Source organism: Haliotis asinina, chromosome 12 (genome assembly GCF_037392515.1).
Source record: "Haliotis asinina isolate JCU_RB_2024 chromosome 12, JCU_Hal_asi_v2, whole genome shotgun sequence".
Lineage (NCBI taxonomy): Eukaryota > Metazoa > Mollusca > Gastropoda > Lepetellida > Haliotidae > Haliotis > Haliotis asinina.
In genome coordinates, this window is record NC_090291.1 from 34,560,670 (window position 1) to 34,579,114 (window position 18,445).

The following is an 18,445-nucleotide window of genomic DNA, read 5'->3' on the forward strand; positions in this document are numbered from 1 at the left end:
AGTTTTCGCAAAGGAAACCTTGGAAGCTGTTGAACTGAATTTCAAATTTCCACATTTATCCACATGCGGAGTAATTTTCACGACAATGATCATTACACCATGAAAGGAATATTCTGTTGACGATTTAGTCAATAGAACTGGGAACACTGTTTATAAATGGCACGCACTAAGAACCTTTAAAAACTACTCACGTTTAACACTATTGGATATAAAATGACAGTATAGTAAGGCAAGGGAGGATACAGCTTTTGGAGAAAGGAGGGGTTGGGGTGCACACTCTTGAAAAAGGGGGTGCACGCGTCACACACAAGGTGGTGGGGGTGGGGGGAGGGAATGCGCACTCTTGCACCACCACCCTGCACCACCTCACCGTGTCCCACCCGCTGGATCAGCTTATGTGGGGTTTTACGTGGTAAGAAATAATTACGACAGTGAGCCTCTGAGTGAGTGACTTTAGTTTTACGCCGCACTCAGCAATATTCCAGCTATATGGTGGCGGTCTGTAAATAATCGAGTCTGGACCAGACAATCCAATGATCAACGACATGAGTATCAAGCTTGGGGGTGTGCATGTGCACTTGTGTGTATCTGCATGTATGAGTGAGTGAGTTTAGTTTTTTGCCGCACTCAGCAAGATATTCCAGCTTTATGGCGGCGGTCTGTAAATAAGTGAGTCTGGACCAGACAATCCAGTAACCAACAACATGAGCATCGATCTGCGCAACTGAGAACCAATGACATGAGTCAACCAAGTCAGCAAGCCTGACCACCCGATCCCGTTAGTCGCCTCTTACGACAAGCATAGTCGCCTTTTATGGTGACCCTCTGAAGCCTTTGTAACTCAGAAGGATATGCTCGAAGAATAACGTTTTACTGGCATTCGCCTTCCTTCTGCTAGGCGTCAGCTTTTTCTTCTGAGTTTGGTTTAGAGTTCATATCCTCAAAGACAGGGACTTTCTAGAAGTACAACAAACAAATTCACAGAATCTGATCACAACAGACATTGGCTACACAAAAAGCTTCCCAATAATACTAAATTCATCTCTCTCTTATGCAAAGGTCCAGACAGTTTAACAACATATACTACGTATTACCAAGATGCGTCCGGGGATTGAACCACCTCCTCCCTTCAAACTGATGCTCTTTGCATTGGACTAAAGCGATCGCCTCTTTTAAAATACGCGCGAGTGGAATTATATCAAATCAGTCTTACAGACGCCTGTGATGATCCTTGTTATGATTGGTCTTCAGCAACCATGACCATTTGTGGCACAGATCCATCTAGGAAGTGACGTCATGACATGACGTACACCAGTTTGACAACTTAGCGACACGTGTATTTCGCAAACAAATCAAAATAAACCAGGTTTATATACCTGAGATGAATATCTGCGACTGGCAAAACTATTTGGAACTATGGGCACCACTCTTCGGGAGGAGCTGTACGGCAACACCTCAGCACGGTGTAGTCAGGATCGAATTTCACATGGTCAGTGCGTTAACCACATTTTGTGAATACAATATTTTTAAGTCTCAGACAGCCACAATCAATAATAGTTCGATAATAGGCTATCACACCGCCTGACACCTGTACACACCAATTAGAGTTTAGTTTTATGCTGTCATAGTAGTATTCCAGCAATATCATGGCTGGGGACACCAGAATGGGCTTTACCTATTGTGCCAATGTGGCGAATTGAATCTAACAATTGTAACGCTAGGCGACCCCATTGCCCTCACACCAATCAGAGAACTGATTCAAACAATCAGGAAACTGTAGTGAGTGAGTGACTCAGTGGGTTTGGGCTAACCCTGCCATTATCAGTATTCCAGCAATATCACAGCACTGTACATCAGAAATGGGCTTCACACATTATATGCTATTCCGTGTGATGAACGAACGCATTCAAATCGAGGTTACCCCACCATCCCTCAGAAAATTGGAAATCAGTCTACCCTAGAAGAGCTAAACTTAGGACTGAACATTAACACAAACACATACAGCAATGTATCAGCATGAAATGTTTATTGAATTAAAATTTACATAAATGATCTACATGGCTGTACTGTCAGTTCAAACCAGTTTAACTTAAGTGATCTATTTATTGCACTTTTTATGCTTCTGAGGTACAAAACATCAAATGGCTAGAACTACCACATTCATTCTTTAGGAACCGGTCCAATCAATCCGATGATTCAAATAGCCATTTCTATGACAATTACACAACTTCTGTAACAAATTATAAAGATAGAAATACAGGATGTCAGTCAATTTCGCTGTACCAGCACTGCAGCACTGAAAAGGCTAACTGTTCAGGGGGCCTAACTATGGACTTAATTTTGGACCCAAATATATTTCCTTTAACAATTATTACATCAACATACCACCCACTAATTGAGAAAAAACATCTATGTGGAGACTTCACAAGATTTGAAATGCATATCTCCTCACAATCCACCTTGCCAATGAAATTCTGGTTACAAGTTTAAAATCCACAGATTCTAAAGCTGTCCTCTACTCTACTACACTAAGTGAAGAACTATCAATACTGAGTGAACAAGTATTATTTTACTAGATATTTATCTTTGACATGTTTAACTACAGGGCAAGTTATTTCTTGTAATTGGATTTACAAAGCCATTTCTACAGATTAATTAGACAACTTCTTTTCAGGACAGGTGGAATTAATGTCAAGCTATGGACACTAATATGGCATGATCCCGATTTTGAGGTGACCGGGCAGACATGGTATGGTTTGTATTGCAGTACAAGGCCTTTGGTTTGGTTCATTTCGGTTTGGTATATGACATATGATCTTAATGCAGAATAATGACAAGAATCAAAGCTTATATTGTATAATAAAAATGGAAAAAATGCCCATCATCTGTTATAGTTTGAATGAACAAAATTGTCATTTTATGACCAACAGAAATCAGACAGGAAAACCTAAAATATTGAATTTTTGGACAGCACTTCGCATTACAAACCAAAGGCGAAATACTGTGGTTCTGCTAATACCGAGCATACCATTTCACCCATTCTGATTCCACGTCCAGTGCCCAAGTATTCAAAATTAAAGGGATCATGGGGTCCTTAGGCTGTTCAACCATGTGAATCTGACACCCTCTCAATGTTTAACATTGGTGTCATATATAAGGTCCCACAGATAGCATGGTTAACTTGGACCACTGTAAATTACGTAACGACAAGCACTGGAGGGCTTAGTATACTATTTCCGTATTTCTAATGACAATACATGTCATGATGGACAACTGGAAACTGCTTTCCTCCATCCTGTACATTTGAATGAAACATTTGTGACTTGCTGACATATCTTGTGTTTTTTTTAAAAGTCATTTCTGAATGCCTGGTCATGCTATACAAAATTCATGTAGTTTTCAACATATTGAACAAGTGAATAGGTAAAAAGCAATCCTCTGATGTATTTTTCAGTAAAAATCACTGATTTGATCAACGGGTTAATAAAAGAACGTTCCTAGTTCCCAAATGTTTTTCATTAAAGCAATAAAGAGATTTACAACAGATACATAACCTACGTAATGTTTCATTGTAATTCATTTCATTTAATTATTTTACAAACCATCAAATTGTTGTTCTCAAGTACTGAACATTCTTGATATTATTTTCCAATTAGCAAGCGCAATTTAGCACATAAGGAAAGATGTTTTATTCAAATAATTTCCTGGACCAAACCTGATATATGTTTAGTATATTTAGCTAATTTAATCAAATAATATATATTTGTAAAACAACCAAAAATGAAATGGCCTACTTAACCATTAACATAAAATTTGCTGTTTTAAAAGAGATTATGATTTAATGAAATCCTGCTGAAAGTTCATTTCATCCACCTAAAATAGATAAGGACAATTCAATGAACACTGATTTTAAAATGGTACATAAAAATCCAATTAAATTATTTTTCCTTTCCAAAACATTCTCAAATTTATATTTTTTGAATGTCCAAATACATGTCTGGTAGAGTAAGCTGATATAAATCAATCCTTATTTACCTTTGTGAAACTAACAAGAATACAACAGTGAGCATTACCTGGCTAACTGCTGTTAAATTTAGGATAACATGTTAAAATAAATCAACATCTCATCAAAATTAAAATCATAAAAAAACTTTTTTTGGTGACAGAAGCTAACAGATAGAAAGACAAAACAATAGACAGTGAAGACAGAAATAGACAGAGAAAATACTGATTCAACATTCAAAAACACAAGATCATTTTTTATATGTACATAAAATGCTTTTTTTGACTTATGTCATTTTCAATTTTTTTTTTGGGTTGTCAACAATATATACATCAAGATGCATGATACTTTATACATTTGTATATATTATTTACATTACTGCATAGCAGTTCACTCATCCTGGGCACAGCATAGGGGGGAGGGGGGGGAGGAGGTGGGGGGAAAAAGAGAGGATGGGGAGATACTCTGCAAGGTCAGGGGAGGGTGTGCATGGGACTTGGGAAAACAAGATAGACATGGCATATTTTAACAAGGCAAAAATATCATACTGATAATTCACATGTAAGTTTCAAATACACCTGAAAATATTCCTGTGAATATCGGTTTGAATATATTCATGAAGTGATTTCCAAATCCCTTTCATTTGAAACCATTCATATACATGCATAATTTTCACATACAGAGCAAAATAGAATACACTTGTTCAATTAACTCAAATTAATAGAGGAGTACACATAAATAATAAAGACAAGACTAAATATACGGACAAGGTTTGGATTTCTTTACAGTGTTATGGAAATACATATGGAATTTTTATAGATTCCTGAAGATGTTCATGAACAGTGAAAGATTCTGAACAAGCAAGTTGTTAGTGCAAGATAAACTGAGTTACTACAAGCAAATCAATTTTCTCAATTCCAATCATCATTTGATTCAAGTAATTGAAACATTTTACTTGTCTCCTCAATCTATTTCACAACTTGTATATCAACTTAAAAGTTTCAGAATCTTTAACAATTTTTGGACGTATGTTCAAACTCAAAAGAAGGAGGCATTACTTCTGGCAAAGACAGAAAGATTCACCGATGAACCCACCCAGGATATTTACATATGAAAGCTATCCAATTTGAATATAAGTAAACTAAATCTAAGTAACATAATATTGTAACCAGATTTGAAAGTGTTGAGATGCCTCAAGTGAACACTCAGACAAACCAAATTTAGGCTCTTTTCAGACAGCATGTCATCAAAGCCTAATGATTGTCTTTCATGAACACTTGGAATAGCATCAAACCAATATTTTACACACTTGTGAAAGAGGAAAGGCTCATAGAATTAATGAATTATCTTTGGTTATCAAATGTCATGCGGAAATATATTACAAATGCAATAATTTGATGCACTTTAAAAATGGCTTATTTCCTGTCCACAAGGAACAGGAGTGTGATATGTCTTACGCCAGTGTGCATTCGTCAATATTAACAGGTGAAAAGAGGAACTGATATCAGTCCTATGATTATGATTTTGAGTTTTCTATTATATATAACACCCAGAACTGTGAACCTGGAAATACGCAAACAAAAACAAAAATCCTTCTGTGCACGACTGTAATTTACAATACCCCCCAGAGAGATTAAAACATTTATGGACTATTTTCTTAACATCTGACATTACAAACAAAACAATGAACAAAAATATATTGTTTAAAATTGAAATAACAGATCAGCATTTTTTTTTTTACATTTTAGTCAAATAAACGCTACAATTGATCTTGATGAAATAAAACATAAGTAAACAAAGTATTCCTGATGTTTTGACTGCAGGATAACCTGATTAATACAGTTTTGATTAAGTTCTTCTGTGACCTGTGTTCCTGGGTGTAATAAATAGTGCTCCATCAATGTGCAACCACACAGTTATCATCAAACCGAGTTGTGCAATAACCACCAACGACAGAGAAAGTTACAATCAGATCTTTTGAAAAATTCAATGTCATTTTCTCAGTGTTGTCTATCATTTGTACCTGATCAAATCATAGCACTTATCTAAATACATATTCACTTATGTTTCAACTGGAAAATTTCATAGATATATGCAAAAGGGAGACACATGTGTCAAGTGAGATCACCATGGGAATGTCATTACCAAAGCTGATTTTAACCATAGAAAAGAATCTTGCCTTAATCAGTTATTTAAAACTCTAATTATCTCATCATACTGATAGCAAGCAAAAAGATGCATAAGCATTTTTTCTCGAAAATACAGCTGATATCAATTCTTGGGGTTCACAAATGCAACAGTGAGCCCACCTGTATTAACATCTGAAAACGAACTTTCCACATTCAGATCCGAATGGACATACTGTATTAGCACACATCTAAATGACAACACAATATGTCGACGTTCAATGAGAGAACATGATAAGATCCATGATTTTTCAGGAATTTCTGTCAGGATGCTGTACCTTGTCCATGGTTACAGTGTGGAAATATCAAAAGAGAGGCTTGACATTTGGCTGAGACTGCACCCCAGACTAGAAAGTAGAAACAATCACATAACCAGACAATGGCTGCGTGTATCATTACGTTGGTCAATGTTGGCACTGACGAGAGAGGACAGAAGTTCGAAGATAAGGTGCACCAATTCAAAAAGCCAAGGTTTGCGGATACAATCATGAGAGGGCAATGGATTGCCAGCCAATGAGATTCCAGCATTGCAGGTCTAATCGGACAAACCTCGGGCTGCCATTTCTGTTGGTGCAGTAGATCACAGTTCCCATGTCAGAGTATTTACATCAACGCACAGTAAGCACGTCTCCACACGAACAGGCACTCACTCAGGGTAGGCAGGCAGACGGCCATCCCACTGACCTCACTCACACATCATAAAAAATATACAAGATATACAATGTCGCAAATGCACAGAGACAGTGAAAAGGATCCAACCAATCAGAAGGCTCCACACATGCAGCTTAGCACACGTTCACTGGTGAAGTACCCACTCAGTCAGTAGCACATTTATCAACTATCATCTGTGATTGTTCCCAGAATTGGAGGGATTGTCTCTGCGATTGCTGTTGTTTTTCCGGCGCTTCCCTCCACTGGGCCTGAAGACCTTGCTGGTTACATGCTGGTTCCGATATGTCTTGCCTTGGCCCGACGAGGCTCCACTGTGGTGCCTCTCACGGCCATGCTGAAGGTCCGATCCCCCTGAGGGGGCATGATAGTTACTGTTACTCGACACTGACGGTGACCTATGAGGGTAGGTGAGTGAGCGTGTGGAGGACACACTACTGTTACTAGCGTCTCTTGACATAGGGGGGTTGTGTTTGTGATAGTCCCTGCTTCGGAATTCGCGATTAGGCATAGGCACAGAACTTGCACGTCCCGGCTTCACAGCACCACCACGCACAATAGGGACTTGAGTATCAGGGTTTGTATCAGAATCCTGGAAAACAATGGCAACCTTCCATGAAAAATGATCTATGCAAATGTTATATAATGAGCTACGAGTGGATTAATGATTATGTGAGCTTGGTCAAATCAATCACACACCTAATGTCCTAGGGTAAATAATTTTAGTTTCATATTATGAATTTAGGCACACATGACATTAATACCCGAGTGCACAGAGGTTCATAAAGCCATAAATTAGGTTTATTGCATCCATGGTCAAAATTGAATAAAAATGTCCAAAACAATAAATGTTCTTTCTCCTTGAGACACAAGTATGCTTTCAAACAAACACCTTGGAACAGGCACACAGGCCCAATCTACAGGCTTTAAAAGTGCTTGTTATCTGTAAAAGGTGATAATATTTGGTTCCAAAAACATGGGATGAATGGAAATGATGAACAATTCAAGGAATGATATTGTATGCCATGGTCTGTGTCCAATGGCATACCATCAACCAATTCACCAAGCATGACTATAGCCATTAAGTGTCTACAACCTATTTTAATGTAAAATCCCTCTGTGTTTAGCATGTTACTTACTGTGTCGCTAGTTGTGCTGGAGGCAGATGAGCTTACAGCATTGGAGCTGGCAGAGGACTTGTAGCCCGAGCTGTTCCCGGAGTAGTCCGAGTTCTCACTATCACCAGTTGACTGTTGCTCCAGACTAGGTTTGTGTAGGAACGGTGTGTTGTTGTTACTGTTGTTGTTATTGCTGTTGTTACGTTGTCTAGAACACACACAAAAATTATGCAGAAATGTAATGAAATGCTGGATGCAAGTAAGTAAGAAATAAGGAAAGCTAGCTAAATGACTAAATGGAAAAATGATAATGATGAAAGAAATAAAAGATTTACCTTCTTCAAAGGTTACAATGAGTGAAATCTGTCAAACTCCATTTCTGAAACTGACATCTTTCACTTTGATATTTGATAAAAAAAACAACTCTTTCTTATGCACTGGATTATAACGTGGATCAAAACATTTGTTCAGCCACCAATTTAAAATAAGCTGATGTGTAGAAAACAAATATCTTTGCACATATTGGACGACTTACTGTATGCTGAACTGGGGGATCTGTGGAGCTACGACACTCGCATATGTTGGGTTGAGATTACAAGGAGGAATCTCCTGGCAGTGGAAGTTCTCCTGAACCCATGCTCTGTACTCAACGACCTCATCCGTAACGCGCACAATACGACCCAGTATGCTGTGGACGGTCACCAAAACAATCAAAATGGGGCTCACATGGTTTGCACATTTTAAAACACTCCGATAAAACAAAATCAAGCATTCTGAAGTTTAATGAAATCGCTAATGTTACACCTTAATATGTAATGTTCGGTCTAATCATTTCAGGATTTACTTATTTAGTCATAACAAGTGGAGGCTGAAGTGACTGACCATAGGACCTATTTTCTACAACACAACAGTGACATCAATAGTGCTGCAATAATTATTTTAAGTAGTGCACCATTATAAGCATATCTACTGATGGACGTGAAAAATATAAGACATGAAAGAACAAGTGTTCCCTTATTCCCAAGTTTCACCCACAATGAAAAACAGGGCATGCAAAGAAGTCTGAGAAAGAATATAAGATACCTTGTAAGAAAACGTGTTCTTATTTTTCCTCAGCATATTTACATGTATGAGTGAGTGAGTTTAGTTTTATTCCGTACTCAGCAATGTTCCAGCTATATGGTGACGGTCTGTAAATGATCAAGTGTGGACAAGACAATCCAGTGATCAACAGCAAGAGCATCAATCTGTACAATAATGAACTGCGAACTGTGTCATCCAAATCAGCGAGTCTGACTACCCGATCCTGTCTGTCACCTCTTGCTGCAAGCACAGTCACCTTTTGTGGCAAGCATATGTGTTGAAGATTTACATGTATAAAGCTGGTGCAGATTACACAAAAGTGAGGGAAGGAGGTGTGAACATACCTCTGATTGCCTGTACGGACAAGATATGCATTTTGGGGGACACAGACATGACTGAGCACCAGATATGCATACTCAAAGGCTTGTTTCACCTGCATTGCTCCGTATGAACTGCGGCCTATGTCATTTCCTGGGGAGAAAAAAAACAGTTTACCATGACTTATGCCCTCTGTCTCTGAAGTAACCTGTTTCTATATAGCAATGATGTAGACAAATCATGTTCTTAACATCCTGGTAACAAATGAAACATATCTGCACAAATTAGTGCAGAGTTTGAAACAACTTTAGGCAAATTGGGGGCAAAGATACAAAATAAATCATGATGGTTTATTGAATGTTACCCCTCCACCTAATCACTTTCACCTGAGTGAGTGAAACCTGTTGTTAACTGATAATAAATGAGTGAGTTCAGGAAATGGGTGAGTATTATCCCAGCAATAACACGGGGGTATGAGAGTGAAGGAAAGGATTCTAAAATACCTGTGATACGAAAGTAAACAAATACACAAACATCATAGATAGTTTCGTAAGAAAGAAAAAAGAATTGTCATTTCTGGATTAACTGTAATAAGAGCTTGTATGCAACAACAGTTTGTGCATTTGGAACCATTCCATGTCCAAATTTAGTGTTTAAAATACTCCAGCTAAGACACAAGAGAAAGAGTTATCTCCCTTTTACCTTTGGTCAAAGGATCTTCAATGCACAGTAGGGATGGACGGTAGCCATTTTCCATTTCTCTGATTATGTCTTCTTTGGGGACATATTCACCTCCATTTTTTACACGTATCCCAGTTTTCAGGTAATTGAAATTTCGTCCATACAGTTCGAAAAATTCAATCAAAAGAACTCCAAGATTGGCTTCAGGCAGCTGAGCATCTATTCTGGGGTGAAGCTGCAACATGATGTATAATGTATTATCATGAAGTTATTCATCAGCAAACAGGCATTACAGGTATTACTTTCTTGTTAAGTCATAATATAACAAGTTATGTTAAGTAAACTTAGGACCTTTTTAATTTTAATTCAGTTCACTGGCAATTATTGCCTTTTAAGGGCTGAAACGGATTTAGGTCCTTTTCTGAATAACATGTAAAAATTTCAGGTTTTTTTTTTCAAACCTTCACAAATTTAATTATACTTTTGCACTGTATCTCAAAGACCATACATATATGGAGTAACTGCATCCGTATATTCCCTAAGGGAATGGACAAGGTGCTAACCACACACTGTGACTCAGGAAACATATAGGTGGTCTATGCAATTATAACACAGGATGCCGACTTTGGAGGAGCCTATTGTGTTAAGTGTTGAAGACTCCATGGGGCACTGTGCACCTACTCTAGTCCCATGATGATTGTACCTACTGCAAGTACCTACCTGTAAGAAGCTGACTGTGAGCAAGGTGAGGCTGTAAGAGCTGATCCCACCGGTGAACACCTCGTTGAGATCTCGCTGTAGCAGGAACTGTTTGAGCACTAGCACCAGATACTTGAGGTTGGGATACTTAGCCATGTATTCCTGCAATGATAAATGTCAATTCATAAGTACCTTCAACATCAAGTAATCGATTCAGGCTACAGATGTTGTAGCCAAGATCCAAGATACCGGCTAAAGAAACACTCCCAAGTTCAATATTTGTAAATAGCTGTTATTTTGAAAATTTGAAATTCTTCAAAAAATTAAAATATACTCTAATTTTTTTCTAGTCAAGGTGGCCAAGTTATTGGTAGAACAAAAATGTCTTCGGACAGAATTCCTGACTATAAACTCTGCCTTTTTTCAGTCAGGGTATAACAATGCAGGCAGGAGTAGCAAGATAGAAATTTCCAGCATGTCTTAGGAACATAATTTTCTTTGCATACAAACCATAACCTGATCCATAAAAATTGTCCTCATTCTTCATCTCAATTTATAGAGTGCCACTTGCTTGACGACACAAAATCTATGTCAAAACGTTGCTAAATAGAACAGAAAAGTGGTAGACCCATAAAAAATTGTTCTCATTCTTCAAAATAATACATACCTTGATAAGTTTAGCACTTTCAACACCATTATTCTGAACCATATTGAAGCTGATGTCAACCTTCACCTCTGTGGCATTGTCAGTCAGTTTCACTATAGGGACCTGAAACAGAACAATCAATGTCAAGTCAAAGATGCACAACACTGATAATATCAGGGCTCCAGATTAATTTTTCAATATGAGGAGAACATGTTTTTTTCAATATGAGAGTACTGGGAAAGGAGTGCTGAATGGAATTTAATGGTGCATAAGTAATCGTGTGTTTCGTTTCATATACGCACCACAACATTGCTACTCTTGTGGAAACATGTCAATAAACAAAAAAAAAAATCCTTTTTCACATAAATATGTCCGTAATTGCTTTTAAAGACTATTTATCCTTGCTTTGGTGTGTATCTGCTACATTTTCTGAGTTTTTCCCTACCTTATCGTGCATATTTTTTATCCGTACATTCACTGATACAGCCATTATCTGAAGCCATGTAATATCCTAGATATTTTTACAAAACTTTCCAGTGTCCATTAGCAGCACACCTCTTTTTTATATTTATTAATTAATTTATTTGTAAATTCATATCTGATAAAGAAAGTCAGAAGTGGAGTGGTGTCAACGTGTGCATTTCACTCCCTACATATTTTTATTCACGCTAACTGGTTGAAAATTACAAATGGAAAGAATAAATGACTTACGGAGGCTTTGTCTAGCACCTTGATGTTGGTTATATCCGCGATTCCCTTCTCAACAAGTTTTGAGTGCAACGTCCACAGCGGCATTGACTCCCACTCGCCTGTCACCACCATATCAATGTCGCTGAAAATGACAACACAGTTCTAATACTGTTCAAGTTCAATGTTCTCATTTCATACAAAATACGTAAATATCAGAACTGTTTTAGTCAAGTATTTTAAAGGGACCATGTCTGTTCCACATGTAAAATATTGTACAAATTGTCCAAAAAAAATTTAAAAACTAAAATGTAAATCCTATGTGCTGTTGTAAAAATATAAACTTGTTTTAAGAAACTAAAATCCATGAAACTACAATGTCTTAACATTAGATAGAAAGCAAGTTTCAAAACCTGTTCTGCCACTGGACATAACTACCAACACAAACAAGGTTGAAAGAATTGTTTTGTTTTACACTTACAGACAGACAAGCCTGCTAGTTAAACTATTGAATACTTTCAAAGGAATTAATTTGAAGTGGTATATCAGATATTTGTTAAATTGAACATGAATGCATGACAAGGTAGCAGATTAACAGTACTACATCAGTACAAACCTTGTTGGGAGGTACAGACCAGTCTTAAAACTCCCAAAGATCTCCACCTAAAAAAATACAAAAAAGTAGACTGAATTAATATGCAGATATTGAAAGAGGCATAATTCACATACTGCCATAGTGCAGAAACTAATAGTCCAGGGATGACATCAGCCATTATGATGACATATCTAACCCTCTTTAGAGAGATGTTTGTAACAATGGTGACAATAGTTACAGAATTTCATCACTTGTTTATTTGGTGCCCCACTAAAAACCATTCAACATACATGAAGGTGGCAATCTGTGCATTATGTCTTCAGACAATCATTTGATTTTCATAACTGGACCCTGACCCCCTTACAAGCATGGGTTGCTGAAAAACAACTGCACGAGGCAACCAGATGGGCTTTTTCAGCTGGTATGCTGCCATCCATAGCCACAAAATATACTAAATACATGAAGAGACAATCAGATACATTTACTGTGCCCTTGGGTATTACTACCACAACGCTGTTGGTACACATTGCAATTTGCATCAACAATGAATAATTACACTTTGTTAAACAGCTACTTTATAGCATATTCCATTCTTTTGTAACTGGCATCTCTTCAAATTACCCTATAGGTTATCATCTGTTTACCAAAACAGTGTCAGTATCCTGGCACCAATAATCGAACAGCTTTTAAGTTACTGTCTTACCATAATTTAAGGGTGAACATGAATATAACCTTGTATGTTACCAACATTCGACAGGGCATTTTTATTATGCTAAGGTGAAGAAAAAGTAAAATTTACAAAGGATAGTCTGAGACACACACACACTTCCATTTTCTAAGATGACAAAAATCCGCATTCAATTTATCACTTTAAGCGAAAAACTTCAGTAACACAGCTGAGATACGGTTCATTTGAACAAAATGCACCAGGTCTGTAAGACGTGTCACCAAGTCCCCACAGTTATTAAATATTGGACTGATTATTACCATACTAAGCTTCCATCATCTGAACATGTTTTCATTCCCAAAAAAGGGTGAGTGAGTTAAAACATCAAATTGGCAATATTGCAGCCTTATAGTGACAAGCCCAAAGAAGGAGAATGAGCGAGTTTAGTTTTATGCCGCACTCAGAACATTTGAGTTATATGGCGGCGGTCTCTAAATCATCGAGTCTGAACCACACAATCCATTGATCTGAAACTGAGGCCATCTGTCAAACAAGTCAGCAAGTCTAACAACACAATCTCTGTCGCCTCTTACAACAAGCATAGTAGTCTTTTATGGCAAGCATGGGTTGCTGAAGACCTACTCTACCCCAGATCTTCACAGGTAAAGAAGGTAAATGCATCAGCACGGAATTGAATGTGATGCTTTAACCAGTCTGCTATTCCATGGCCACGAATGTGTATGCAACAATGACATTGACAATTAATAAATGCCCTTCTGCTGGCTCCACATTCTCACTGTAGTCAGTGTTATTCAGATTTGAAAAAATCATATATACTGACAAGTCCGAAACTTTAAAAAAATACCTCTTTCTACCTCTTTCAGAGTACCTCTGCATGACTGGTGCTGCCAAGCTTAATTGTTTAGACAATTTAAGAAGTAATGGTGAGTTGTGACTGGCATGCTCAACTTCCTAACATAGACACCTGATTGGACAAAAAAGCGTGCAAAGGGAGGTAATAAATTCATGGGGCCAGGTCGTAGATGCATCCCAGGGTATCTTGGATGTTTATCGGAATGTATACCCTGACGATGTCGAGGACATGCTCATGGGAAGGTATGTGTGTTGAAGAATTTCTTATTAATACAGGCTGCACAAGATAAACTGGAATTCAACAGCATGAGTAACTGGGAAATTTGGGAAGATCAAACAATGACACATATCTCCACTTCTGTTTCACTCCAGGACCACACAAAAAACTTCAGCGATGAGATTTTAAGTTTCAGGTGCCACTGAACTTTTGCTTTTTTAATTTGTTTTTGCTAAAATCTTGGGGCCTGCTACCAGCCTTAAATAGGTCAAGACAAATCACTAATGACCTACTCACTAATGACCTACAGCATAACAAGTTGGTCATATACGATTTGTTGCTAGAGGAAAACTGGCAGATATTATTACCTTGGCATCTTTCCAGAGTCCGTGTATGACTCCCCTGATTCGGTCAACCACTTCCTGTCTCATCCTCTCCTCCTCAGGGCGCGGAGACATGTAGTGGAAGAAGTCCTTTATCTCATTGTGTAGACTGTAACAACACAATTTTCATGGTACCAACACAGTAAGCACAGCTGTTCATTTTTTATTCACATTCACCTAATAGACAAGACAGAAAAAACTGTCACCATTATAAGATTTGAATCCAGTATCTGACTCTCATCTTTTCTTGGTTTTATACTTGAACGATAGGTGCTACCAAGTAACATGTAAGTGCCTTTATTCATTCAAATATCAGCATGATTAATTCTGCACTGAATATGCACTTCTAACATTATCAAAAAATATTACAAAATTTTAAAACAAAAGATGCAACATCCAGATGTATCCATATTTTCTCGTATCTTTGACTACATGTTTACTTACTCACCTAAAAAGACCGACATATAAGGAAGTCCAACTTTGTAGTGCATAAAGAGACTGCACACACTTTCATAACTGAATTCCTTTCTGATTGCTACTGTAGAAGCGATGACAAAACAAATGACCTTTCTACTATAATAAGATGACAAAATGAGAAAATAACCGCAAATGTTTTCTGACAACTAAAAATGTTGAAATTAGGTCAAATAAGCTTATTTTTGTTTCGTCAGTTTACCACTGGAAATAGTCCTGGTTTTTAATGCATATTAATCAATTACTAGTGTACACTGTTACATTATGACAAGGTAGTATCTGCCATGAGACTTTGAATAATCAAAAAACATATTTAATAATGCAAGTACTGAGGTAAATTCTGTAAAATTCGAAAAAGAAGTATATTTAATATTAACCTTCTGATCTTAAACTGTTGACAAATATATAAGATATCAACTTGCTGACAAATTTGTACATCCTACCAACATCGAGTTAACTGTCATGTTCACAACTTCTAACCAACAGAGCGGAAAGCCTTATGTAACATGCTTATTCGCATTAACGGTCGCTCAAAACGAACGAGATTGTCTACAATTGTTTAACTAACTTATACACACTGAAACTGATAACGCTAATTCAACATGGGGATTCTAACATCGCCTCTCCATCCGACCCTCGCTGTCAAAATAGGGTCATCGTGGTTGTTTACACGGAATCTTTCCTTCAATGGCTCGCCAAGCGATTGACAATGTCAAGGCTTCTGGCTAATGCGTGGGCACTAGGGTTACAAATTTGTACCAACGCTGCAGCCTTTTTTGACAAGTACTTCAATTACTTTATAATTTCATACACTTCTAACGAAACGAAAGTACATATGATTCTAGGAAAGCTTACATATGGGCTGTTTGTTATCTTGGAAGCCATGAATTTGGCTGAATAAGCGTGTGTCGCCAGGTTGTTGTGCAACCACCGGCGAGATATGACAGCTTTCGAAAGCACATGCAGATCTTAAAATATCTAAATGAAGCCTACAATTATACAATATATCTCACTGAAACATAATAAATCGTAAACATTTAGGATATTTACCCAATAATAACTGCGGGGCCGTAATTTTTGTCCTTGGGTTTCCAGGGGGTGAGGCCGCCATCTTCACCCAATAGGTGCTTGTAAGTAGAGTGATTTAAACCGTATGTACTCGCCCGGTTCTCTCTTTTCCTTTTCTGTGGGTGATGATGGTTATTTACATCACTGTTCTTTTTGTTGTTTATGTTGGGGTTGTCGAAATTACCCCCATCCAAAGGAATGAAATCTTTCTGGTCTGGTCCCAAATACATGTTGTCCACGCCTATCTGAGCTTCCCAGACTCTCGTCCATAGATCATGTGCATGTCCCAGTTGTTCCGGTGGATACCAAGCAATTCTTGGATCCATGCAATTTGAAAATGTGAAACCGCCCTGGAAACAGTACTCCCCGTTTCAGTCCCGAGACTCTGGATCGACCCTGGGGTAGATAGTAGGTTAGTCCGTCACCCAGCCGTGTTCAAATTTCCAGATGTGAAAGAAGCACTGCGCATGCGGTTTCGGGCGGTTTTGACAGGGGCCCGGACTGTGGATATTTAACCAACGCACATGCTCGCGTGCCACGATCTGATCAAGCAAATCCCAAGCATGTTGAGCAATCACTTCTCAGCCAATGTAAACTCACTCTTTCGCCCTGACACATCGGGAATAGCATGTCATTTAGACAATATGCAATCAGCCTGTACTGTTTTCATAGCAGCTAAGTTCTATTCCAACCAAAGCGAGTGATATGAAATTAAGTTAATGAAAGATCGCGTGGATGGTAATTAATACGTTTCAAATTGAGATTCTCATTATAACGTTTGTCTCAGACCTAATTGAATAATAAGTCATAGTCTGTTAAAGTTTTCGTGATAACGCACATGTTAGTTTTTATGCGCATGACCAAACAAAAGTACGAATTTCAACCCACGACGATTTTCTATAAATAGTTTCTTGGATGATCTCAGTATATGAAACACACCTATCTTTACTATTTTTATCTTATCTTAATAAATAAATAATCTTATGGTGGGTACAAATATACACATGAGTGATTTGTATGTGATTTCTGATATAAGTAAAGTGTGAATGGGATGCGTACATTTTGTATTTAAAAAGACATGGCGACCTTCTCAAATACTAGAAGCATGGAGGGAGCTTAAATAAGGTGACCGAAACTATAACGAACAAAAACTGGCAATTTGATTGTCAAGTAGTTGGTCTGCAGTAACCGTTGTTTGTAATTCGGCGACTAATTTCATATTTAAATCGTATTGATAAAGTTTTGATGAACGTTGAACCAATCAACCTTTTATTGTCCAGGTAAAACAGAAATGCTGCTTGGTATAATCAAGCGTTACAATTCCTGCCTGGCCTTAAACAATACAAACTGTGAAACTCCACATCTAAAAAACTGAAATAACGCACATCACACGACAGTTGATTGTGAACATTTTCACAAGTGCATTTGTGTATACTTTTTTCTGTAACCTGCACTGCGTTAATGAGAGAGTAAATTTGGGAATATTAGGACGAACCCCTAAAAGGTTTAGTGAATTGTATGTATATCCCAAAGCTGTTTGAATGTGGAATATTTATATTGAATGTATTCGTGTTATGTATATTATTTACATTATTTATATTCTTGTAATTGCAAATATTTAGCAGGACACGGAATGTGACGCTAATTTGCCCTTGTTATATAACACATACTTTGTCCTAATTGTCCCGATACCTGTAGTGAGTAGACAGTGTAATTAGAAACTGATCTCCGGAAGTACAGGTCTGTATTTCAAACACATCGCAACACCTTTACGAGGATGCAGTTGTTAAAGCCCCAATCGAGGAGTCGTTACGTAACATGTTTGTTCAACGCCCTGTATCATGCAAGGTGTCATTTGTTGTGGGGGGTGTCATCTCATGCCGAGGACAGGAAATTTCAATGCTGCATATAGAAATTAATTCAAATTTTACTAAGGGCTTTGAAGTGATACACATTAACCTTATCACTGTTGTTGTTCCACGTGTACTTATAAAGCTATCTATTTATCTGTTGTCGATCAAAATCTAAATGGGCGCCCTAACAATCATCACCCTAATTTGTATTTAATCTGATGTAGT

General features: G+C 37.6%; 1 protein-coding gene across 1 annotated transcript; it reads right to left on the reverse strand.

Annotated features, from left to right (window-relative positions):
* Window positions 1-2,009: 2,009 nt before the first annotated feature.
* On the reverse strand, window positions 2,010-16,909 carry LOC137257337 (terminal nucleotidyltransferase 4B-like). The gene is made up of 11 exons (XM_067794638.1): window positions 16,350-16,909; window positions 14,811-14,934; window positions 12,707-12,753; window positions 12,115-12,235; window positions 11,425-11,526; window positions 10,779-10,919; window positions 10,080-10,293; window positions 9,404-9,530; window positions 8,512-8,664; window positions 7,998-8,184; window positions 2,010-7,450 (listed from the first exon to the last, which is right to left on the reverse strand). Exons 1-11 carry the CDS (start codon window positions 16,691-16,693, stop codon window positions 7,031-7,033), a joined length of 1,980 nt encoding a protein of 659 aa, XP_067650739.1. The 5' UTR covers window positions 16,694-16,909; the 3' UTR covers window positions 2,010-7,030.
* Window positions 16,910-18,445: the final 1,536 nt, after the last annotated feature.